Source organism: Oncorhynchus keta, chromosome 32 (assembly GCF_023373465.1).
Source record: "Oncorhynchus keta strain PuntledgeMale-10-30-2019 chromosome 32, Oket_V2, whole genome shotgun sequence".
Lineage (NCBI taxonomy): Eukaryota > Metazoa > Chordata > Actinopteri > Salmoniformes > Salmonidae > Oncorhynchus > Oncorhynchus keta.
The window spans coordinates 26,297,325-26,322,777 of record NC_068452.1 but is presented as its reverse complement, the minus strand read 5'-3'; the positions used below and the strand labels follow the sequence as shown (position 1 = coordinate 26,322,777).

Genomic DNA, 25,453 nt, shown 5'->3' with positions numbered 1-25,453 from the left:
AGGAGAGATGGAGAGTGGGGTAGACTGAGGAAGAGAGATGGAGAGTGGGGTAGAGGAAGAGAGATGGATAGTGGGGTAGACTGAGGAAGAGAGATGGAGAGTGGGGTAGACTGAGGAAGAGATGGAGAGTGGGGTAGAGGAAGAGAGAGGGAGAGTGGGGTAGAGGAAGAGAGATGGAGAGTGGGGTAGAGGAAGAGAGATGGATAGTGGGGTAGACTGAGGAAGAGAGATGGAGAGTGGGGTAGACTGAGGAAGAGAGATGGAGAGTGGGGTAGAGGAAGAGTGAGGGAGAGTGGGGTAGAGGAAGAGAGATGGAGAGTGGGGTAGAGGAAGAGAGATGGAGAGTGGGGTAGAGGAAGAGAGATGGAGAGTGGGGTAGAGGAAGAGATATGGAGAGTGGGGTAGAGGAAGAGAGATGGAGAGTGGGGTAGAGGAAGAGAGATGGATAGTGGGGTAGACTGAGGAAGAGAGATGGAGAGTGGGGTAGAGGAAGAGAGATGAGAGTGGGGTAGACTGAGGAAGAGAGATGGAGAGTGGGGTAGAGGAAGAGAGAGGGAGAGTGGGGTAGAGGAAGAGAGTGGGAGAGTGGGGTAGAGGAAGAGAGATGGAGAGTGGGGTAGACTGAGGAGGAGAGATGGAGAGTGGGGTAGACTGAGGAAGAGAGATGGAGAGTGGGGTAGAGGAAGAGAGAGGGAGAGTGGGGTAGAGGAAGAGAGATGGAGAGTGGGGTAGACTGGGGAAGAGAGAGGGAGAGGGATGTGTTTAAATTAAGTGAAGCATATTTTCTGTTTATTGGGGGTGCAACATGGCAGAACAGATGTCTCTCTCACCGCCACTTTCTCTGTCTTTTTAACATCTCCCTGTGGAGTTCTCAATTCTCTCTCTCTCTCTCTCTCTCTCTCTCTCTCTCTCTCATGCTCTCCCTCTCATGCTCTCCCTTTCACTTGCTTGTCTGCTCTCATATTTTCTCATGAAGTGTAAAACGCCTCTTGCTCTGCGATATCAGTATTTAATCTATTGATGGTGTTGTGCACAGTCTCTCGCCCCCTACTCTGTCTCTTGTGTTTCAGAGCCATGTCAGTGGCAGCTCTGCTGAAGCCCTTGCAGCACTAGAGCCCTTTGAAGTTCAGCCCTGCTGAATTAGGCCATCACCCAGCAGTGTACTGCACACCAGCTCCGACTCATTCACAATGTGTACACACATACACACACACAAATCCAAATCTCTCCCTTGCACTCACTCTCTTTTACTCTCTGTCTTTTCTCTCTCCCCCTCTATCTCGCTCTCTGTCACACACACACACACACACACACACACACACACACACACACACACACACACACACACACACACACACACACACACACACACACACACACACACACACACACACACACACACACACACACACACACATCATTTGAAATTCATATCAACATACAAATCCTTATTTGCAGAGGCACTCACACTCATACCCACTTCAAAACCATACACTCTCTTTAAACCTTGTTGTGTGCGCACAGACTCAAGGAACCTACGCACAAACTTTGTTTAAAAAAAAGACACTCATATCCGTGAATATTCAACCCCATTATTGCAGCACAGATGGCCATCACACACAGTGTGGACACAGTGTCCAGCCCCATCCACACCACGACTACCACCACCACCACCCACCACCCCATGTCACCAGCACATAACCCTGTGGTCAAACTGGACAGAAGCCAAGGATTTTGTTTTTATCAATTCAATTTGTTGATTTTTTCTCTCTAGTTGTGTCTCTCTTCACCTCTCTCTCTTGGCCTCTCCTCTTTCCACTGCTGATTCGTCAGTTAGAGTTGGATGATTTAACAGCATAACGGCAGAGTCATGTCTTAAGTGTAAAACTAAGAGTGACTCAATAATTCATGCCTTCTGTGAATGCTCTAAAGTCCTGAAGTTATGGGCGGAGTTAGAAAGTTAGTTGTCAGTAGGATTACAATGTAAATGTACTTTTAACCTGTCAAAAAAAACATAAAAAGATACAAACAAAAGAATAATGAAAAAGAGTTGGATTTAACAAGCACCAAGCTGGGAAGACTCCGAGTAGGGCATAGCTCTGGCCAGCCAGACAGTCCAAGTGCATTCCAGAGAGTTCTCAGTCAGAGGGGAAAGGGAGAGAGACAGAGCTCATTAGGGGTGCCAGCTCAGATGACCGCTGGGATTGCAGAGAGGGGCCCCTCTTGAGAGGGAGAACTGGTGGGAAATGTCCTGCTCGCCAGAATCAAACGCTTCACAGCTCATCAGCCAGGGAGCGAGTGAGCCTTGGTGGCCGGCGCCAGTCTCACTATTCTCCTTGGGGAGGAGTGGAGTGTAGAGCAGTGGTGCATTGTGGCACGAAAGACAGTCAATTTTCCGCATGGCTCCCTCGGTGTGTGTCATAATCACATATCAATTGCACGGGGATGTGAAGATGAATTTCTAATTCAATCAGTCAACTTCAGTGTCATCCTTCCCTCGCCACTCCTTTCAGCCGCTCCTTTTATCTCCTGCTTGGTTTCCATCGGTGCGATACATAACGTGGCTCGGACGATTCAGACCCCATCCAGGGCGACTGTATTGCTCTGTGTTTGGTAACTTTTCGTGCCACTAAGTGACCCAGACATAACAATGCCTTCCAAACATGTTGTACATTGTTACATAATGACCTGGAAGCACACATGGTTCACATACAAAAAGTTATCATTCTATCTATTCACTGAAATGTGAAACATATTTAGTGACTATTTTAAAATGTCCCCACCAGGGTCACACACAACAGCCATGTACAGTAACTATTTAAGCTTTATATAACTTAAATGAATATCCAATGACTAGTAACCTTTCAGAGAGTCTGACAATGATGTGTGAATCAATTATATTCTGAGTTGCAAAGATGCATCTAAAACGGCACACACATTTAACCTTTTGTCACCCTCTGGTGCTTACATTTGGGCAACTGTCAGTCGTCTCAGGTCAGGTTGCTGTTGTTGTCACGCGAGCTAGCTTCCTCTCTTGTCATTGGCCTGAACACCAGCATCACCTCACTGGATTGGTGAACCTGTTAGAACTTGATGACTGCGGGGTTTCATTTGCTGTGAAAATAGGAGAGGGCCAGAGTGAACAAGCCTCTCTGCCTGTCACATTTGTTCAGTGTAAACTTTCAAGTCAAAAGGTTTAGAACACCTACACATTCTTGGGTTTTTCTTTAGTTTTGGTGAAACTATGAAATAACACATATGGAATCATGTAGTATTCAAAAAAGTGTTAAACAATTCAAAATATATGTTATATTTGAGATTCTTCAAATAGCCACCCTTTGCCTTGATGACAGCTTTGCACACTCTTGGCATTCTCTCAACCAGCCTTATGAGGTAGTCACCTGGAGTGCATTTCAATTAACAGGTGTGCCTTCTTAAAAGTTCACTTGTAGAATTTATTTCCTTCTTAATGCGTTTGAGCCAATCGGTTGTGTTGTGACAAGGTAGGGTTGGTATACAGAAGACAGCCCTATTTGGTAAAAGTCCATATTATGGCAAGAACATCTCAAATAAGCAAAGATAAATGACAGTCCACCATTACTTTAAGACATGAAGGTCAGTCAATACCTAACATTTCAAGAACTTTGATAAGTTACTTCTAGTGCAGTCGCAAAAACCATCAAGCGTTATGATGGAACTGGCTCTCATGAGGACCGCCACAGGAAAGGAAGACCCAGAGTTACCTCTGCTGCAGAGGATACGTTCATTAGAGTTACCAGCCTCAGAAATTGCAGCCCAAATAAATGCTTCACAGAGTTCAAGTAACAGACACATCTCAACATCAACTGTTCAGAGGAGAATGTGTGTATTAGACCTTCATGGTCGAATTTCTGCAAAGAAACCATTACGAAAGGACACCGATAAGATGAAGAGACGGTGGAAATGTGTAATTTGGTCTAGAGTCCAAATTGGAGATGTTTGGTTCCAACAGCCGTGTCTTTGTGAACGGATGATCTCTGCATGTGTATTTCCCACCGTAAAGCATGGAGGAGGAGGTGTGATGGTGTGGGGGTGCTTTGCTGGTGACACTGTCTGTGATTTATTTGGAATTCAAGGCACACTTATCCAGCATGGCTACCACATCATTATGCACCGATACACCATAATAATAATATAATAATATATGCCATTTAGCGGACGCTTTTATCCAAAGCGACTTACAGTCATGTGTGCATACATTCTACGTATGGGTGGTCCCGGGGATCGAACCCACTACCCTGGCGTTACAAGCGCCATGCTCTACCAACTGAGCTACAGAAGGACCATCCCCTCTGGTTTGGATTTAGTGGGACTATCATTTGATTTTCAACAGTACAATGACCCAAAACACTTCCAGGCTGTGTAAGGGCTATTTTAACAAGAAGGAGAGTGATGGAGTGCTGAATCAGATGACCTGGCCTCCACAATCCCCCGACCTCAAACAAATTGAGATGGTTTGGGATGAGTCGGACTGCAGAGTGAAGGAAAAGCAGCCAACAAGTGCTCAGCATATGAGGGAACTCTTCCAAGACTGTTGGAAAAGCATTCCAGGTGAAGCTGGTTGTCATCAAGGCAAAGGATGGCTATTTGAAGAATTTCAAATATAAAATATATTTTTATTTGGTTAATACTTTTTTGGTTACTACATGATTCCATATGTGTTATTCCATAGTTGTGATGTCTTCACTATTATTCTGAAATGTAGAAAATAGTAAAAATAAAGAAAAACCCTTGAAAGAGTAGGTGTTTGTGTGTACGGCATGTTCCACTTACAGAATGTATAAAATCACAAGCCATACAGAAATGTCATAGTTGAACATACCGTATTAGGGCAGTTGTGGTGCAATTTCGATTATGCTTGTGTGGCAGTCACCTTACCATTATGAACAAATGAACATAGTGGATACAATAATGTTTTTTAATTGCTACATGTCTTTTGTATGTTTACATGTTGTACCCTATGTGTGTCTGATGGAACACACACAGCATTGACCCTGAACCTCCACTTGACCCCTTGACTCCGCTTCCCGCTCCACATAGCCAGAAAACATTAGGCAGAACATATTAGAACAGGGATGGCCAACTTAGGGGTGGGGGCCACACAAAAACATTACTCATTATGAGGTGCTGCAGTGGCTCGTGGGTTGACATGGGCTAATTGAGTGACTGCTGATGCACAACCAAATTTCAAAATTCCACCTTGTGTATTCTATGCCATGTTAGCTCCCCATTAACATTACATGGGAAACATTTCAACAATGTCATGTAACTGAATGTCTAGAATGAGCATTATGATATATTTACATGCCACTTTAACATTCTGTGGCAGCCGTGTTAGTTCACCATTAACATTACGTAAGGAATAATCAACGAGGGGCTATGCATTCTATGGAAAATAATAAACAACGTGGAAGATGTTGGAGTTGCATTATTTTCCAGAGAATGCCTAGAACCCCGAGTTGATTATCCCTTTTATACAATTCCTATAATTAACACATTTGCTCCTAGAAATGTGTTAATTTGCCAGTAGAAATGTGTTCAACATCCACGGAAGTAGCTAGCAAGTTTACTAGATACAGTTGAAGTCGGAAGTTTACATACACCTTAGCCAAATACATTTAAACGCAGTTTCACAATTCCTGACATTTAATCCTAGTAAAACATTCCCTGTCAGTTAGGATCATAACTTTATTTATACATTTTTTTAAATTTAAATTTGATTTTACCCCGTTTTCATGGTATCCAATTGTTTAGTAGCTACTATCTTGTCTCATCGCTACAACTCCCGTATGGGCTCGGGAGAGCCGAAGGTTGAAAGTCATGCGTCCTCCGATACACAACCCAACCCAACCAAGACGCACTGCTTCTTAACACAGCGCGCGTCAAACCCGGAAGCCAGCCGCACCAATGTGTCGGAGGAAACACCGTGCATCTGGCAACCTTGGTTAGTGCGCACTGAGCCCGGCCCGCCACAGGAGTCGCTGGTGCACGAGAGGACAAGGATATCCCTACCGGCCAACCCCTCCCTAAGAACGCTGGGCCAATTGTACATCACCCCACGGACCTCCCGGTCGCGGCCTGTTACGATAGAGCCTGGGCGCGAACCCAGAGTCTCTGGTGGCACAGCTGGTGCTGCAGTACAGTGCCCTTAACCACTGCGCCACCCGGGAGGCCCCTCCACTTTATTTTAAGAATGTGAAATGTCAGAATAATAGTAGAGAGAATGATTTATTTCAGATTGATTCAGAATGTATCATCACATTCCCCATGGGTCAGAAGTTTACATACACTCAATTAGTATTGGTAGCATTGTCTTTAAATTGTTTAACTTGGGTCAAACGTTTCAGATAACCTTCCACAAGCTTCCCTCAATAAGTTGGGTGAATTTTGGCCCATTCCTCCCGACAGAGCTGGTGTAACTGAGTCAGGTTTGTAGGCCTCTTTGCTCGCACACACTTTTTCAGTTCTGCTAACACAAATGTTCTATAGGATTGTGGTCAGGGCTTTGTGATGGCCACTCCAATACCTTGCCACAATGCCACAACTTTGGAAGTATGCTTGGGGTCATTGTCCACTTGGAAGACCCATTTGCGACCAAGTTTAAACTTCCTGACTGATGTCTTGAGATGTTGCTTCAATTTATCCACATAATTTTCCTGCCTCATGTTGCCATCTATTTTGTGAAGGGCACCAGTCCCTCCTGCAGCAAAGCATTCCCACAACATGATGCTGCCACCCCCGTGCTTCACGGTTGGGATGGCGTTCTTCGGCTTGCAAGCCTCACCCAAGCCTTTCCTCCAAATATAACGATGATCATTATGGCCAAACAGTTCTATTTTTGTTTCTTCAGACCAGAGGACATTTCTCCAAAAAGTACGATCTTTGTCCCCATGTGCAGTTGCAAACCGTAGTCTGGCTTTTTTATGGTGGTTTTGGAGCAGTGGTTTCTTCCTTCCTGAGCGGCCTATCAGGTTATGTCGATATAGGACTTGTTTAACTGTGGATATAGATACTTTTGTACCGGTTTCCTCCAGCATCTTCACAAGGTCCTTTGCTGTTGTTCTGGGATTGATTTGCACTTTTTGAACCAAAGTACGTTCATCTCTAGGAGACAGAACGCGTCTCCTTCCTGAGCGGTATGACGGCTGCGTGGTCCCATGGTGTTTATACTTATACATAATATTATTTGTTCAGATGAACTTGGTACCTTCAGGCATTTGGAAATTGCTCCCAAGTATGAACCAAACTTGTGGAGGTCTACAATGTTTTTTCTGAGGTCTTGGCTGATTTATTTTGATTTTCCCATGATGTCAAGCAAAGAGGCACTGAGTTTGAAGGTAGGCCTTGAAATACATCCACAGGTACACCTCCAATTGACTCAAATGATATCAGAAGCTTCTAAGCTTCCAAGCTGTTTAAAGTCACAGTCAACTTAGTGTATGTAAACTTCTCACCCACTGGAATTGTGAATATTAAGTGAAATAATCTGTCTGTAAACAATTTTGGGAAAAATCACTTGTGTCATGCAGAAAGTAGATGTCCTAACCGACTTGCCAAAACTATAGTTCGTTAACAAAACATTTGTGGAGTGGTTGAAAAATGAGTTTCAATGACTCCAACCTAAGTGTATGTAAACTTCTGACTTCAACTGTAACAACAGTAGTTACTATGGTAACCAAACAATACCAACTTGCAAGTTTAGCTAACAAAACCGTAAGTTCTAGCTTGTAATTATGAACATCAAATTCAACAATGCCAATAATGTTTTCATTATTTTCGACTTTTGCTTTCAAAAGCAGCTCAAACATAGAATGTAAGTATTAACTTTTGAATTCTACCGTGCGTTATAGGGTATTATAAACTGGGTGGTTCGATCTCTGAATGCTGATTGGCTGACAGCCATGGTATATGAGAACGTATACCATGGGTATGACAAAAAGTATATTTTTACTGCTCTAATTACATAGGTAACCAGTTTATAATAGCAATAAGGCACCTCGTGGGTTTGTGATATATGGACAATATAACACAGCCTCTGTCTATTTGTTAAAATGCCTATTTACACTGTATCCATCTGACTGCGCAATCCACTGTCTCATTAGCCCAGCCAGGCAATTTATAAACTTGATCTCCGCTATAAAAAGACATTATCTCACATTTCTAACATTCACAGACTAACATTTTGTTTTCAACAGAGGAGATTTGTATAAACCTTGCTGTCTGTCTCTCCGAACATTTGCAACATTGTTTCAATATTTAAATTTGATCTCCAGCTGTCCCATAGTAATGAACGTGTCAGGAGTCGGGATGAGATAGACAGGCAGGCAGCTTTTCTCAGCAAGTCGAAATCATGAATCAGCATCATTTTTATTGATATATACAGAGAACTGTCAATAAAAAACAGGTCAAACAAAATTAAGTGCAGCTACTTTGGTGTCTTTCCATCTTCAGTTTGAAGTTATTGCGTTAGTTGTGTTGTTGGCTCGCTCCTCTGAGCAACAGTGTACTGATGAAAGAGCACATTTTCTATGCCAGACAAAATTGTGCATCATTAGCTCATTGGTGTGGATGTATCCAAAGAAATGTCACTAGAAAACTGCTTAAACAAACGCAAATGCAGCTAAATGGGCTCTCCTTCTCCGTGGCCGACGTGAGTAAGACATTTAAACGTGTTAACCCTCGCAAGGCTGCCGGCCCAGACGGCATCCCTAGCCGCATCCTCAGAGCATGCGCAGACCAGCTGGCTGGTGTGTTTATGGACATCTCTCCCTATCCCAGTCTGCTGTCCCCACATTGTTCATGTACCCAAGTTGGCAAATGTAACAGAACTAAATAACTATCGCACTCACTTCTGTCATCATGAAGTGTTTTGAGAGACTAGTCAAGGATCATATCACCTCCACCTTACCAGACACCCTAGACCCACTTCAATTTGCTTTCTGCCCCAATAAGTCCACAGACGATGCAATCGCCATCACACTGCACACTGCCCTATCCCATCTGGACAAGAGGAATACCTATGTAAAAATGCTGTTCATTGACAATAGCTCCGCATTCAACACCATAGTACCCTCCAAGCTCATCATTTAGCTCGAGGCCCTGGGACTCAACCCCGCTCTTTGCAATTGGGTCCTGGACTTCCTGATGGGCCGCCCCCCAGGTGGTGAAGGTAGGAAACAACATCTACACTTCGCTGATCCTCAAAACTGTGGCCCCACAAGGGTGCGTGCTCAGCCCCTCCTGTACTCCCTGTTGACCCATGACTGCGTGGCCATGCATGCCTCCAACTCAGTCATCAAGTAGGCAGACAACCCAACAATAGTAGTCTTGACTACCAACAACGACGAGACAGCCTACAGGGAGGAGTTGAGGGCCCTCAGTGTGTGGTGTCAGGAAAACAACCTCTCACTCAATGCCAAAAAAACAAAGGAGAGGATCGTGGACTTCAGGAAACAACAAAGGGAGCACCCCCTCATCCACATTAACAGGACAGCAGTGGAGAAGGTGGAAAGTTTTAAGTTCCTCGGTGTACACATCACAGACAAACTGAAACGGTCCACCCACACAGACAGTGTGGTGAAGAAGGCGCAATAGTGTGTCGGGAGTCGGGAAGCTGAAGAAATTTGGCTTGTCACCTAAAACCCTCACAAACCTTTACAGTTGCACAATTTGGAGCATCCTGTCGGGCTGTATCACCGCCTGGTATGGCAACTGCACCGCCCACAACCACAACGCTCTCCAGAGGGCGATGCGGTCTGCACAACGCATCACCGGGAGCAAACTACCTGCCCTCCAGGACACCTACAGCACCCGATGTCACAGGAAGGCCAAAAAGATCATCAAGGACAACAACCACCCGAGCCACTGCCTGTTCACCCCGCTATCATCCCGAAGGCGAGGTCAGTACAGGTGCGTCAAAGCTGGGACAGAGAGACTGAAAAACAGCTTATATCTCAAGGCAATCAGACTGTTAAACAGTCATCACTAACACAGAGAGGCTGTTGCCTACATACAGACTTAAAATAATTGGCCACTTTAATAAATGGATCACAAGTCACATTAATAATGTCACTTTAATAATGTTTACATATCTTCCATTACTCATCTCTTATGTATATACTGTATTTTATACCATCTATTGCATCTAGCCTATGCCGCTCGGTCAGTGCTCATCCATATATTTATATGTATATATTCTTATTCCATTCCTTTACTTAGATTTGTGAGTATTAGGTAGTTGTTGTGGAATTGTTAGATTACATGTAAGATATTGCTGCACTGTTAGAACTAGAAACACAAGCATTTCGCTACACTCGCAATAACATTTGCTTACCATGTGTACGTGACCAATGCAATTTGATTTGATTTGATTTCATGTCCTGTTATTCTGGCTGTACTTTTTGACGTGACTGTAAATTAGTCTTAGTTGGCTAGCTAGCAAGCAAGGAAAAATAACATTGCCAGCCAGTATTGCAATGGAACATTTAGAACGAACAACTGGGTCATGTCCATAGATACAGAACAAAAAGGCTGAACGACTGGGCCGATAGAATGAATGACCAGTTGGCTTGGGTAGCAACCCTAGATTTGTGTCGGGATTATTATTATTATGTCTTGTGGAAGGATGAAATAGTATGAATAAATTAATCAAAATAACGTTTTTAATGAAAATATGTCCATCATTATTTGAATATGTTGCTAACCCGTTGTATAATAGTGATAATGCCCTCGAAGCTGGTGTTTGGAGGATATATTGGCATGGTTTGCCTTACAACACCTGTGCCAATATATCCTCCAAACACTGGCTTTTCGGGCATTATCACTTAAATAATGCACACTCTAGAATGCCCTTCAAGCCAATCAGAAAGGAGTATTCAACAATGCCATGGTATTAATAATAATAATAATATTGATTTAATATAGGGTTTTCCATTCCAGGTAGAATCTCAAAGTCGCTTTAAAAACGAAAAAAACTTTAAAAGATTTAACAAAACAAATGTAGGGATCTGGCAGTTCTTTAGTTGAGTTTTTTAGGATCTCCATTATCTACTGCACATGCAGCAGCTACTCTTCCTGGGGTCCACATAAAACATATAAAAACATGACAAAGTACAGAACAGTGATAGACAAGAACAACATAAGATATTACATTAAATAAACACAAATAAAATTGTCTTCCATAGCTTTCGATGAAAGGCAGTTTGGAAAAGGAAGTATCTTAAGAGGAGGGAGCATAGTTGGTACAGCCAGGCAGGGAGATACCATAGCTTTAGATGAAAGGAAGTTTGGAAAAGGAAGTATCTTAAGAGGAGGGAGCATAGTTGGTACAGCCAGGCAGGGAGATACCATAGCTTTAGATGAAAGGCAGTTTGGAAAAGGGAGTATCTTAAGAGGAGGGAGCATAGTTGGTACAGCCAGGCAGGGAGATAGAGACATCTGACAGACAGGCCACAGAGCTCTTCATCGGGAACCTAGTCGTCTTCGTTAGTCACAGCTCCTCCTCCGTAGATAGACTAGATTGTCCAATACTGAAATGTAGCACCCACCTGGGTGATGCTTCAGCAACTGTAAAAGCTCCAGTAAGACGGTGTTGATCTGGTGTTGCTGCATCATTCAAATCATATGAGCAAGCTAGCTAGACGTGACTTAATCAGTCCTGCAACTCCGTGGGTCACCACCAGATATTACAGTTAATCTATCAACAAGTTATTAAAAACAAAAACAAAAAAATATGTACAATCTAAATATACCATAATGAATATTTAAACAATGCTTTATAACTGAATGTCTAGAATTATAACAATATTCTAAAATTCTAAAAGTTGGCATAACTCTCTAAAAGTATGGCTCTGGGTAGAGTTTCCATCTGCATGTCGATGCTCTGCATGTGTGTAGCACAACAAACCATCCGGCCTCACACCGCCACGGGGCAGATAGAGAGGCGGTGCTCATGTACGCCAATGACAGGGACTGCAACCACTGGGCCACATTAGCGTGCTTAAACTGTTCTACCTGGAACCAAAAGTGGTTCTCCAAAGGGTTCTCCTATGGGAACAGCCGAAGATAGCACATTTTTTTCTAGTGTAGGGGAGGATATTTGACTGCCTCAATATTACAAAGGACAGTGTGGTCACATGTTTTTCTCAGCATGCATCATTATCTTCACCAGCCCCCACTATGCACAGAGTAGATGCATAAATATACAGGTCATTAAGCATTACTCACCACACATGGTGGTACACATGATGGTACACATGTTGGTACACATGGTGGTACACATGATGGTACACATGATGGTACACATGTTGGTACACATGGTGGTACACATGATGGTACACATGATGGTACACATGGACTAAGGGTGTAACAGCAGTTCATTCTCTCTTCTTCTCTTGCTTTCTTTATCTCTCTCTCTCCCTCTCTCTCTCTCTCTGTCTTTCAGATCACAACCACCTGAATAACGCTGCCCTCTCACCCCTGGGTCCAGCGATGGCACTTTCCCACCCTCACAACAACCTTGGTCTGGGCTTTAACAAGTGCGCCTCCCTCAAGGCTGTGGGTAAGCAACGTACCGCTCACTACAGACATCCTTTCACATGCACTGTCTATCAACAGACCAGTTCACATAGACATAAATGCACTAAAACCTATCCACTCACTTAAATAATATAAACATATTTTATGCATTTGAATATTTCTACACCGTGCATTTGAGAACTGCCGTCAATATTACGTGAGACACAGTGCCTGTGATACTCCAGTACTGAACAGAGTGTTTGTTATATGTTATATAATGTTAATGTATGTTAATGTATATTATAAACTGTGTAGCTGGTGCCCTATAAGCCTCTACAGTATTTCACTTATTATTTTCTCATAAATGGAGTAGACAGCGGTATGGTCCTGCGGACACACACGTGTACGCACAAATACACACACACACACACACACACACACACACACACACACACACACACACACACACACACACACACACACACACACACACACACTTGCTGATTGGCCACGGGTATGACAAAACATTTATTTTTACTCTCCTAATTACGCTGGTAACCTGTTTATAATAGCAGTCACACACCTCATGGTTTTGTGGTATATGGCCAATATACCATGGCTGGCTGTATCAGGCCATATTGTATTGGCCATATACCACACCCCCTTGGGCGTTATTGCTTAATTATAACATGCCTATACTTTGCTCTCGAAAACATGGGTGACTGTGTGAAACGTGAGAAAAACATCTGTGACTGTGTGAAACGTGAGAAAAACATGTGTGAGTAATCAAGTAGAGCAGGGCTGCCCAACCCTCTTCCTGGAGATCTACCGTCCTGTAGGTCTTCAGCCCAACCCCCTTCCTGGAGATCTACCGTCCTGTGGGTCTTCAGCCCAACCCTCTTCCTGGAGATCTACCGTCCTGTGGGTCTTCAGCCCAACCCTCTTCCTGGAGATCTACCGTCCTGTGGGTCTTCAGGCCAACCCTCTTCCTGGAGATCTACCGTCCTGTGGGTTTTCAGTCCAACCCTTCTTCCTGGAGATCTACCGTCCTGTGGGTCTTCAGCCCAACCCTCTTCCTGGAGATCTACCGTCCTGTGGGTCTTCAGGCCAACCCTCTTCCTGGAGATCTACCGTCCTGTGGGTTTTCAGTCCAACCCTTCTTCCTGGAGATCTACCGTCCTGTGGGTCTTCAGTCCAACCCTCTTCCTGGAGATCTACCGTTCTGTGGGTCTTCAGCCCAACCCTCTTCCTGGAGATCTACCCTCCTGTGGGTGTTCAGTCCAACCCTCTTCCTGGAGATCTACCTTCCTGTGGGTCTTCAGTCCAACCTACAGGACAGTGGATATCCAGGAAGAGGGTTGGGCAGCCCTGAAGTAGAGGATGTATGTTGTATATGAACAACAATGATGTTACTCCCACACATCATCCACTGCCCTCCTCTATCATGACTAACTCATTAACACACAAACTGATGCTACTACATATCCCCCAAAACACATATGGAACACAGACACATGTGGAACACAGACACATGTGGAACACAAACACATGTGGAACACAGACACATGTGGAACACAGACACATGGTGCAGTAACCCTGCCTGTAGCTCAATCACAGGCAGTCAGGATAGTGAGTGACATGACTCCCTGTTTAGTGGCTGACAGTATGGGTCTGGATGGGTCAGAGCCGTACCATTTAGCTGGCCCCATGGCCTCACACACATAAGCACACATTCACACATTCTTACAGTACACTGACCCCAACACACATGCATTCTGACCCCAACACACACACACACACACATACACACAAACACACACACATGCATTCTGACCCCAGCATACACACATGCATACTGACACCACACACTCATACACACTCAGACTCAGACTCACACACACACACACACACACACACACACACACACACACACACACACACACACACACACACACACACACACACACACACACACACACACACACACACACACACACACACACACACACACACACACACACACACACCACACACACAACCATACGTGATTGTATCTGATCCCTCTGGAAAGACAAGGACACACTGATGCTTATTTGGAAAGACAGCACGACACAGACATGCTTGCGCCATGAGATCATTGCATGTCAGTAGAACTGCTCACTTGCCCTTCCTATTCTAAAACCACTAATGGCAGGGATGGAGGAGTCCACTTCATTATGCTGCTCACTGAGTAAATAAGTGTGATTGCACCAAAGGACCGTCAATAGAAAAGACAATAGATTCATATGACGTTGTCATTGACATTTGCAGTAAAATACATAAATTAACATTTTCATCCGATTGTGATGCAACACTCTTTTTCTCCATATTCCTTTCTGCTTGATGAAAGCACATTTTATAATCCCCAACCCTGTCACCAGGAGGACCCCAAACAGAATACGGTCCGCTCTTTAATGTAGTCACTTTTAAACTGCATTCATTTTTTTAGACACTGTACACACCACACACACACTCACACACGCATAGCTGTATGTTGTACAGACAATGGCGTGGCTGCCATCCATGGTGCCAGCCGGGGCACGGGTCCTGTGGCACAGCAGGTTGGCATGCCGGCTCATCGGGCCATTGAGAAGGGCCCACCTCACGGGTGGTGCATTACCACGGGCAGTTGCTTCGTATTTACATCTCTGCATCTCATTTGAATCCATTGATTTTAAGAGAGGGGAGTCTCTCTACACCTCTAGGGTATTTCACTTGTTATTTCCTCATGAATGGAGCAGACAGCCGTATGGTCTTGCGGACACACACATGCGTACCCACAAATACACACTCACAAGCACACACACTCACAAGCACACACACTCACAAACACACACACACACACACGCGAGCTTGCAGATGGCCGGAAAAGCAGGTTGACGCATAAGATTCTAAACAATGGTAATGACACATGGAAAGGCATTGAGGTACAGGGTCACATACAAACACACACACACAGACACACTCACAAGCACACACACCGACACACTCATAAGGGCACACGCAGCCACACTCATATGGGCACACACATACACACTCATAAGGGCACACACAGACACTCATAAGGGCACACACAGACACACTCACAAGGGCACACACAGACACTCATAAGGGCACACACAGACACACTCATAAGGGCACACACAGACACTCATAAGGGCACACTCATAAGGGCACACGCAGCCACACTCATAAGGGCACACACAGACACACTCACAGGGGCACACACAGACACACTCATAAGGGCACACGCAGCCACACTCATAAGGGCACACACAGACACACTCACAGGGGCACACACAGACACTCATAAGAGCACACACAGACACACTCATAAGGGCACACACAGACACACTCACAAGGTCACACACAGACACACTCACAAGGGCACACGCAGACACACTCATAAGGGCACACTCATAAGGGCACACACAGACACACTCACAGGGGCACACACAGATACACTCACAAGGGCACACAGACACACTCATAAGGGAACACAGAGACACACTCATAAGGGCACACACAGACACACTCATAAGGGCACACACAGACACACTCATAAGGGCACACACAGCAGCTCATTTGAGATATAGGCTTAGCACTCTCATCTCTTCACACGTGATTGTACCCCCCAGCAAGCCAATAAACAACACGGCACGTCGCCACTCGCTGTGTTGGCAAAGTCATTGAGAGGACAGAGTGTAGTTCAGGGGCTTTGGCTCAGGCGTCAGCCAACTTCTGCCAGGTGTACCAGCAGGTCCTTGGACCAGGATGTAGTTGTAGCCCTGTATCTTAATTAAACACTAACGACCTGAGAATTTCTGATAGGGCACAAAGGGATAGTGCGAAAAAGTGATGGAGAAGGCGAGAAATGGACGGAGAGGGCAGCAAGGCCTCGTTGCTGGTCCCCCGTCTTCAGTGCATATGCTCTCCGTGACAAAATGCATGCTGCTGCAACCCTGAGGTCACTTTCGTGCAAATCTTTCTTAGCAAGCATAGTAGTAGTTGGGTAGCATGGGTTTCGAGCATCACTAGTAAGGATAAAGAGTAGTAGTTGGGTAGCATTGGTTTCGAGCATCACTAGTAAAGATAAAGAGTAGTAGTTGGGTAGAACGGGTTTCGAGCATCACTTGTAAGGATAAAGAGTATTAGTTGGGTAGCATTGGTTTTGAGCATCTCTAGTAAGGATAAAGAGTAGTAGTTGGGTAGCATGGGTTTCGAGCATCACTAGTAAGGATAAAGAGTAGTAGTTGGGTAGCATGGGTTTCGAGCATCACTAGTAAGGATAAAGAGATAAAATGTCAGTCTAGTCTGGTGCAATATTGTTTTTTTTCTCCTTTGGCTAATTACAGCACACCCCTACTTGGCCTCAAAATGGCTGTGGTGTGGGGATCAATGGAAGTCTTCAGAATGAATGACTTGGCACCTGCTAGACTTCTATTCTTTAGAGAAGCCATGTGGTAGTGTAAACCCTGTCACATGGTCTGCTGCAATCAAGCTGATTATCCTTTAGAATATTTACAATGTATAAACACATGCCTGTATACAGTTGCGTTGGCAACATAGCCATTTAATCCTCCCATGACTTGCCAAACGTGTCACATGCCACAACATGAAAGCAGGCCTTTTAAGAGCACTGTCATTATCAGCATAATAGCCGTTTAATGCCTCACGTTAAAATCATTTCCTGAAATTGCAGTGATTAGGCCATTTAAAGCAGCTTTATACATCTTTAGTTGTTCTCCTTTGGAAGAAGTGAGAACTCTCCTTAACAACACAGAGTAAGTGTTATAATGTTCTGTATTGAAGAACAATTTCCACTTTTTGATCGTTTTTCAAGGTAATGAATGTTTTATGATCTTCAAGAAATCCAGCTTTTCTAGAAGACTAGTCTGTGGTTTGATGATATTGAGTTTCAGGAGCAATATACAGGTAACTGCCAAAATAAAGAACCTAATTGGGCTTTGGGCTCCCACCAGCTTCCAGAACAGTTTCAATATGCATAGATTCTAGAAGTGTCTGGAACTCTATTGGTGGGATGCAACACCATTCATCCACGAGAAATTCCATCATTTTTTGTTTTTAATTTTACGGGGTGGATCAGCTTAATATTGCGGAAAGATTGTTGCTTCCATCAATGTAATTGTCTGCATCATTTCCAATCCCCCATATATTTTGGGGGTAAATACAGTGGGGCAAAAAAAGTATTTAGTCAGCCACCAATTGTGCAAGCACTCCCACTTAAAAAGATGAGAGGCCTGTAATTTTCATTATAGGTACACTTCAACTATGACAAACAAAATGAGAAAAGAAATCCAGAAAATCACATTGTAGGATTTGTAATGCATTTATTTGCATATAATTTAAAAAGCAGGTCACTAGGTGTAGGCAAAACCATAATCAAATAGGTAAACTGTGATATAACTAAAGAGTTAATCGGGGGATTTTTCCACAAATAGACAGGTATTTTCCTTTCCATGGTAGTGAGATCTTGTCTATTTTTGCTAACGTTCTATAAAAATATATTGGAGTGAGATAATTTCTTTCTTTTGGGATTTGTATACCGAGTATGTCCACATCTCCATCAGACCATTTAATTGGTAAACTACATGGTAATGTAAAATTGGCTTTTTTTAGTGATCCAATACATATTATCATAACTTGGTTTTAATCCAGAGAGAATAGCAAAAGTATCTAGATCCTCTATGAGGCCGTGGAGAGACTCTAATTGTGGTTTTAAAAGAAACAGTACTGCAGCGCCAGCTGTCCCTGGGTTCGCGCCCAGGCTCTGTCGTAACCGGCCGCGACCGGGACATTTAAATATTCTAAGCATTTATATATAAACTCCAGTCGTACTTTATCAAAAGCCTTTTCAAAATCATCTATGACAACCAGGCCTGAGGATGAATAATATCTGACAATACTTTTTAAATTCTATGCGCCAAGCATTTTGCTAGGATTTTTGCATCACAACACTGAAGTGTAAGAGGTCTCCAATTCTTTTAAATGGACTGGATCTTTATACACTGCTCAAAAAATAAAGGGAACACTTAAACAACACAATGTAACTCCAAGTCAATCACACTTCTGTGAAATCAAACTGTCCACTTAGGAGGCAACACTGATTGACAATAAATTTCACATGCTGTTGTGCAAATGGAATAGACAACAGGTGGAAATTAAATCAAATCAAATCAAATTGTATTTGTCACATACACATGGTTAGCAGATGGTAATGCGAGTGTAGCAAAATGCTTGTGCTTCTAGTTCCGACAATGCAGTAATAACCAACAAGTAATCTAGCTAACAATTCCAAAACTACTACCTTATAGACACAAGTGTAAGGGGATAAAGAATATGTACATAAAGATATATGAATGGGTGATGGTACCGAGCGGCATAGGCAAGATACAGTAGATGGTATTGAGTGCAGTATATACATATGAGATGAGTATGTAAACAAAGTGGCATAGTTAAAGTGGCTAGATACATGTGTTACATAAAGATGCAGTAGATGATATAGAGTACAGTATATACATATACATATGAGATGAATAATGTAGGGTATGAAAACATTATATTAGGTAGCATTGTTTAAAGTGGCTAGTGATATATTTTACATAATTTCCCATCAATTCCCATTATTAAAGTGGCTGGAGTTGAGTCAGTGTGTTGGCAGCAGTCACTCAATGTTAGTGGTGGCTTTTTAACAGTCTGATGGCCTTCAGATAGAAGCTGTTTTTCAGTCTCTCGGTCCCAGCTTTGATGCACCTGTACTGACCTCGCCTTCTGGATGATAGCGGGGTGAACAGGCAGTGGCTCGGGTGGTAGTTGTCCTTGATGATCTTTATGGCCTTCCTGTGACATCGGGTGGTGTAGGTGTCCTGGAGGGCAGGTAGTTTGCCCCTGGTGATGCGTTGTGCAGACCTCACTACCCTCTGAAGAGCCTTATGGTTGTGGACGGAGCAGTTGCCGTACCAGGCGGTGATACAGCCCGACAGGATGCTCTCGATTGTGCATCTGTAGAAGTTTGTGAGTGCTTTTGGTGACAAGCCGAATTTCTTCAGCCTCCTGAGGTTGAAGAGGCGCTGCTGCGCCTTCTTCACGATGCTGTCTGTGTGGGTGGACCAATTCAGTTTGTCTGTGATGTGTACGCAGAGGAACTTAAAACTTACTACTCTCTCCACTACTGTTCCATCAATGTGGATAGGGGGTGTTCCCTCTGCTGTTTCCTGAAGTCCACAATCATCTTCTTAGTTTTGTTGACGTTGAGTGTGAGGTTATTTTCCTGACACCACACTCCGAGGGCCCTCACCTCCTCCCTGTAGGCCGTCTCGTAGTTGTTGGTAATCAAGCCTACCACTGTTGTGTTGTCCGCAAACTTGATGATTGAGTTGGAGGCGTGCGTGGCCACGCAGTCGTGGGTGAACAGGGAGTACAGGAGAGGGCTCAGAACGCACCCTTGTGGGGCCCCAGTGTTGAGGATCAGCGGGGTGGAAATGTTGTTGCCTACCCTCACCACCTGGGGTGGCCCCGTCAGGAAGTCCAGTACCCAGTTGCACAGGGTGGGGTCGAGACCCAGGGTCTCGAGCTTGATGACGAGCTTGGAGGGCACTATGGTGTTAAATGCCGAGCTGTAGTCGATGAACAGCATTCTCACATAGGTATTCCTCTTGTCCAGATGGGTTAGGGCAGTGTGCAGTGTGGTTGAGATTGCATCGTCTGTGGACCTATTTGGGCGGTAAGCAAATTGGAGTGGGTCTAGGGTGTCAGGTAGGGTGGAGGTGATATGGTCCTTGACTAGTCTCTCAAAGCACTTCATGATGACGGAAGTGAGTGCTACTGGGCGGTAGTCATTTAGCTCAGTTACCTTAGATTTCTTGGGAACAGGAACAATGGTGGCCCTCTTGAAGCATGTGGGAACAGCAGACTGGGATAGGGATTGATTGAATATGTCCGTAAACACACCAGCCAGCTGGTCTGCGCATGCTCTGAGGGCGTGGCTGGGGATGCCGTCTGGGCCTGCAGCCTTGCGAGGGTTGACACGTTTAAATGTTTTCCTTTCTTTTTGTAATCCGTGATTGACTGTAGACCCTGCCACATACCTCTTGTGTCTGAGCCGTTGAATTGAGATTCTACTTTGTCTCTATACTGACGCTTAGCTTGTTTGATTGCCTTGCGGAGGGAATAGTTACACTGTTTGTATTCGGTCATGTTTCCGGTCACCTTGCCCTGATTAAAAGCAGTGGTTCGGGCTTTCAGTTTCACGCGAATGCTGCCATCAATCCACGGTTTCTGGTTTGGGAATGTTTTAATCGTTGCTATGGGAACGACATCTTCAACGCACGTTCTAATGAACTCGCTCACCGAATCAGCGTATTCGTCAATGTTGTTGTCTGACGCAATACGAAACATATCCCAGTCCACGTGATGGAAGCAGTCTTGGAGTGTGGAATCAGATTGGTCGGACCAGCGTTGAACAGACCTCAGCGCGGGAGCTTTTAGTTTTAGTTTCTGTCTGTAGGCAGGGATCAACAAAATGGAGTCATGGTCAGCTTTTCAGAAAGGAGGGCGGGGCAGAGCCTTATATGCGTCGCGGAAGATAGAATAGCAGTGATCCAAGGTTTTTCCAGCCCTGGTTGCGCAATCGATATGCTGATAAAATTTAGGGAGTCTTGTTTTCAGATTAGCCTTGTTAAAATCCCCAGCTACAATGAATGCAGCCTCCGGATAAATGGATTCCAGTTTGCAAAGAGTCAAATAAAGTTTGTTCAGAGCCATCGATGTGTCTGCTTGGGGGAATATATACGACTATGATTATAATATAAGAGAATTCCCTTGGTAGATAATGCGGTCGACATTTGATTGTGAGGAATTCTAAATCAGGTGAACAGAAGGACTTGAGTACCTGTATGTTGTTATGATCACACCACGTCACGTTAACCATGAAGCATACTTTCTTACCAGAAATATGTTTGTTTCTGTCTGCGCGATACGTGGAGAAACCAGTTGGCTGCACCAACTCTGATAGCGTCTCTCCAGTGAGCCATGTTTCCGTGAAGCAAAGAACGTTACAGTCTCTGATGTCCCTCTGGAATGCTACCCTTGCTCGGATTTCATCAACCTTGTTGTCTAAAGACTGGACATTGGCGAGAAGATGCTAGGGAGTGGTGCACGATGTGCCCGTCTCCGGAGTCTGACCAGAAGACCGCTCCGTTTCCCCCTTTTACGAAGTCGTTTTTTGGGTCGCCGGCTGGGATCCATTCCGTTGTCCTGGGTGAAAGGCATATTCTTGGTCGTATAAAGTCATATTCTTGGATTGTACTGATGGTGAGTTGACGCTGCTCTTATGTTCAGTAGTTCTTCTGGACTGTATGTAATGAAACCTAAGATGACCTGGTGTACCACTGTAAGAAATAACACATAAAAAAACAAAAAACTGCATAGTTTCCTAGGAACGCGAAGCGAGGCGGCCATCTCTGTCGGCGCCGGAAGTCACTCCTTTTTGTTATAGGCAATTGGCAAGACACCCCCAATAAAGGAGTTGTTCTGCAGGTGGGGACAACAGACCACTTCTCATTTCCTATGCTTCCTGGCTGATGTTTTGGTCACTTTTTAATGCTGGCGGTGCTTTCACTCTAGTGGTAGCATGAGACGGAGTCTACAACCCACACAAGTGGCTCAGGTAGTGCAGCGCATCCAGGATGGAACATCAATGCGAGCTGTGGCAAGAAGGTTTGCTGTGTCTGTCAGCGTAGTGTCCAGAGCATGGAGGCGCTACCAGGAGACAGGCCAGTACATCAGGAGACGTGGAGGAGGCCGTAGGAGGGCAACAACCCAGCAGCAGGACCGCTACCTCCGCCTTTGTGCAAGGAGGAGCAGGAGGAGCACTGCCAGAGCCCTGCAAAATGACCTCCAGCAGGCCACAAGTGTGCATGTGTCTGCTCAAACGGTTAGAAACAGACTCCATGAGGGTGGTATGAGGGCCCGACGTCCACAGGTGGGGGTTGTGCTTACAGCTCAACACCGTGCAGGACATTTGGCATTTGCCAGAGAACACCAAGATTGGCAAATTCGCCACTGGCGCCCTGTGCTCTTCACAGATGAAAGCAGGTTCACACTGAGCACATGTGACCGACGTGACAGAGTCTGGAGACGCCGTGGAGAACGTTCTGCTGCCTGCAACATTCTCCAGCATTTGGCGGTTTGGCGGTGGGTCAGTCATGGTGTGGGGTGGCATTTCTTTGGGGGGCCGCACAGCCCTCCATGTGCTTGCCAGAGTTAGCCTGACTGCCATTAGGTACCGAGATGAGATCCTCAGACCCCTTGTGAGACCATATGCTGGTGCGGTTGGCCCTGAGTTCCTCCTAATGCAAGACAATGCTAGACCTCATGTGGCTGGAGTGTGTCAGCAGTTCCTGCAAGAGGAAGGCATTGATGCTATGGACTGGCCCGCCCGTTCCCCAGACCTGAATCCAATTGAGCATCTTGGACATAATGTCTCGCTCCATCCACCAATGCCACGTTGCACCACAGACTGTCCAGGAGTTGGCAGATGCTTTAGTCCAGGTCTGGGAGGAGATCCCTCAGGAGACCATCCGCCACCTCATCAGGAGCATGCCCAGGCATTGTAGGGAGGTCATACAGGCACATGGAGGCCACACACACTACTGAGCCTCATTTTGACTTGTTTTAAGGACATTACATCAAAGTTGGATCAGACTGTAGTGTGGTTTTCCACTTTAATTTTGAGTGTGACTTCAAATCCAGACCTCCATGAATATTTCATTCATTCAGATCTAGGATGTGTTATTTTAGTGTTCCCTTTATGTTTTTGAGCAGTGTATATATCACTTGGGTAATGTTTCAATAATAATGATATCAGACCTTCTTGTTACATATCTGATAATCTACCATTTATATAGGAGTGGTTAAAACATGCTAATAATGGTCCTCTGAGTATATAAAAAAAAATGTGTATACTTCCACTTGTATGCCATCCAGCCCTGGAGTTTATCCAGCCTTAAAGGCCCCAATTGCATCAAGATGTTCATCTTCTCTAATTTGGCCTTCACATGAGTCTTTCTGTACATATGTTAATTTTACATTATTATTCGGAAAACATCTGTACAATTAGTTTCAGTTAGTGGAGATGGAGGAGACTGAAACAAAAACATATTTTTCATGTACTTTACTTTCTCTTTCAAAATATCATTCTGTATATCATGCATGACTCCATCATTTGTAACAAGTTTTAAAATAATGTTTTTGGTACACACACAAACACAGGCCGTGTCTGAATACTCATACTTGTGTCCGAAATAGTAGGCCGTTTGAGTATTTGAAAAAATATGTTTTATAGTATCTCAAAGTGCATCAAAAGCAAATGAGTAGTCTATCTATAGCTGGCTAGATCAACCAATAGAGGCCAAGTCTTTGAGTGCATCCTCTAAAGATGGAGAGTGAGGGCTACAGGCGATGCTTTCCGGTTCATATGTGAACCCGTAACTGATGGTGCATTGAAGACAACAACTCCCCCCAAAACTCAGAAACTCGAGTGTCATCCTAGAGCTCTGACTTTAACCTGAAGATCACAAAGTCATGATTTTTCCCAGTGTGAGCTAATTTTGTTTTCCGAATCCCCAGCTGTCTTGAACGTACCAAAAGTAATATGTTTCGGCCATGGCATACTTCATTTTTACTATACAGTATGTGCTAAATAGTATGTAGTGCAATTAGTACACAACCTTCCCACAATAAGTTGGGTGAATTTTGGCCCATTCCTCCTGACAGAGCTGGTGTAACTGAGGCAGGTTTGTAGGCCTCTTTGCTCGCACACACTTTTTCAGTTCTGTTTCAGTTCACAACTTTGGAAGTATGCTTGAGGTCATTGTCCATTTGGAAGACACATCTGCGACCAAGCCTTAACTTCCCTACTGATGTCTTGAGATGTTGCTTCAATATATCCACATAATTTCCCTCCTCATGATACCATCAATTTTGTGAAGTGCACCAGTCCGTCCTGTAGCAAAGCACCCCCACAACATGATGCTGCCACTCCTGTGCTTCACGGTTGGGATGGTGTTCTCCAAAAAGTACGATCTTTGTCCCCCATGTGCAGATGCAAACTGTAGTCTGGCTTGTTTATGTTGGTTTTGGAGCAGTGGTTTCTTCCTTGCTGAGCAGCCTTTCAGGTTATGCCAATATAGGACTCGTTTTACTGTGAATACAGATACTTTTCTACCAGTTTCCTCCAGCATCTTCACAAGGTCCTTTGCTGTTGTTCTGGGACTGATTTGCACTTTTCGCACCAAAGTATGTTCATCTCTAGGAGACAGAACGCATCTCCTTCCTAAGAGGTATGACAGCTGCGTGGTCCCATGGTGTTTACACTTGCATACTATTGTTTGTACAGATGAACGTGGTACCTTCAGGGGTTTGGCTCCCAAGGATGAACCAGACTTGTGGAGGTCTACAAATTTTTTATGAGGTGTTGGCTGATTTCTTTTGATTTTCCCATGATGTCAAGCAAAGAGGCAGTGAGTTTGAAGGTAGGCCTTGAAATACATCCACAGGTACACCTCCAATTGACTCAAAAGATGTCAATTAAGCTATCAAAAGCTTCTAAAGCCATGATATAATTTTCAGGAATTTTCTAAGCTGTTTAAAGGCACAGTCAACTTAGTGTATATCAACTTCTGACCCACTGGAATTGTGATACAGTGAATTACGAGTGACGTGGGACTATCCCTCCTCTGGTTCCCTGTACACACACACAGACACACACACAGACACACACAGACACACACACACACACACACACACACACACACACACACACACACACACACACACA

The 25,453-nt window shown here is 44.4% G+C and overlaps 1 protein-coding gene across 1 annotated transcript in view; it reads left to right on the top strand.

The window, feature by feature from the left end:
* The window catches only part of LOC118365799 (protein shisa-8-like), an 83,240-nt gene that overhangs the window by 55,262 nt on the left and 2,525 nt on the right, over window positions 1-25,453 (top strand). The window contains exon 3 of the mRNA XM_052491074.1: window positions 12,482-12,598. Coding sequence (XP_052347034.1) covers window positions 12,482-12,598 — 117 coding nt within the window. The remainder of the gene's footprint in view (window positions 1-12,481; window positions 12,599-25,453) is intronic.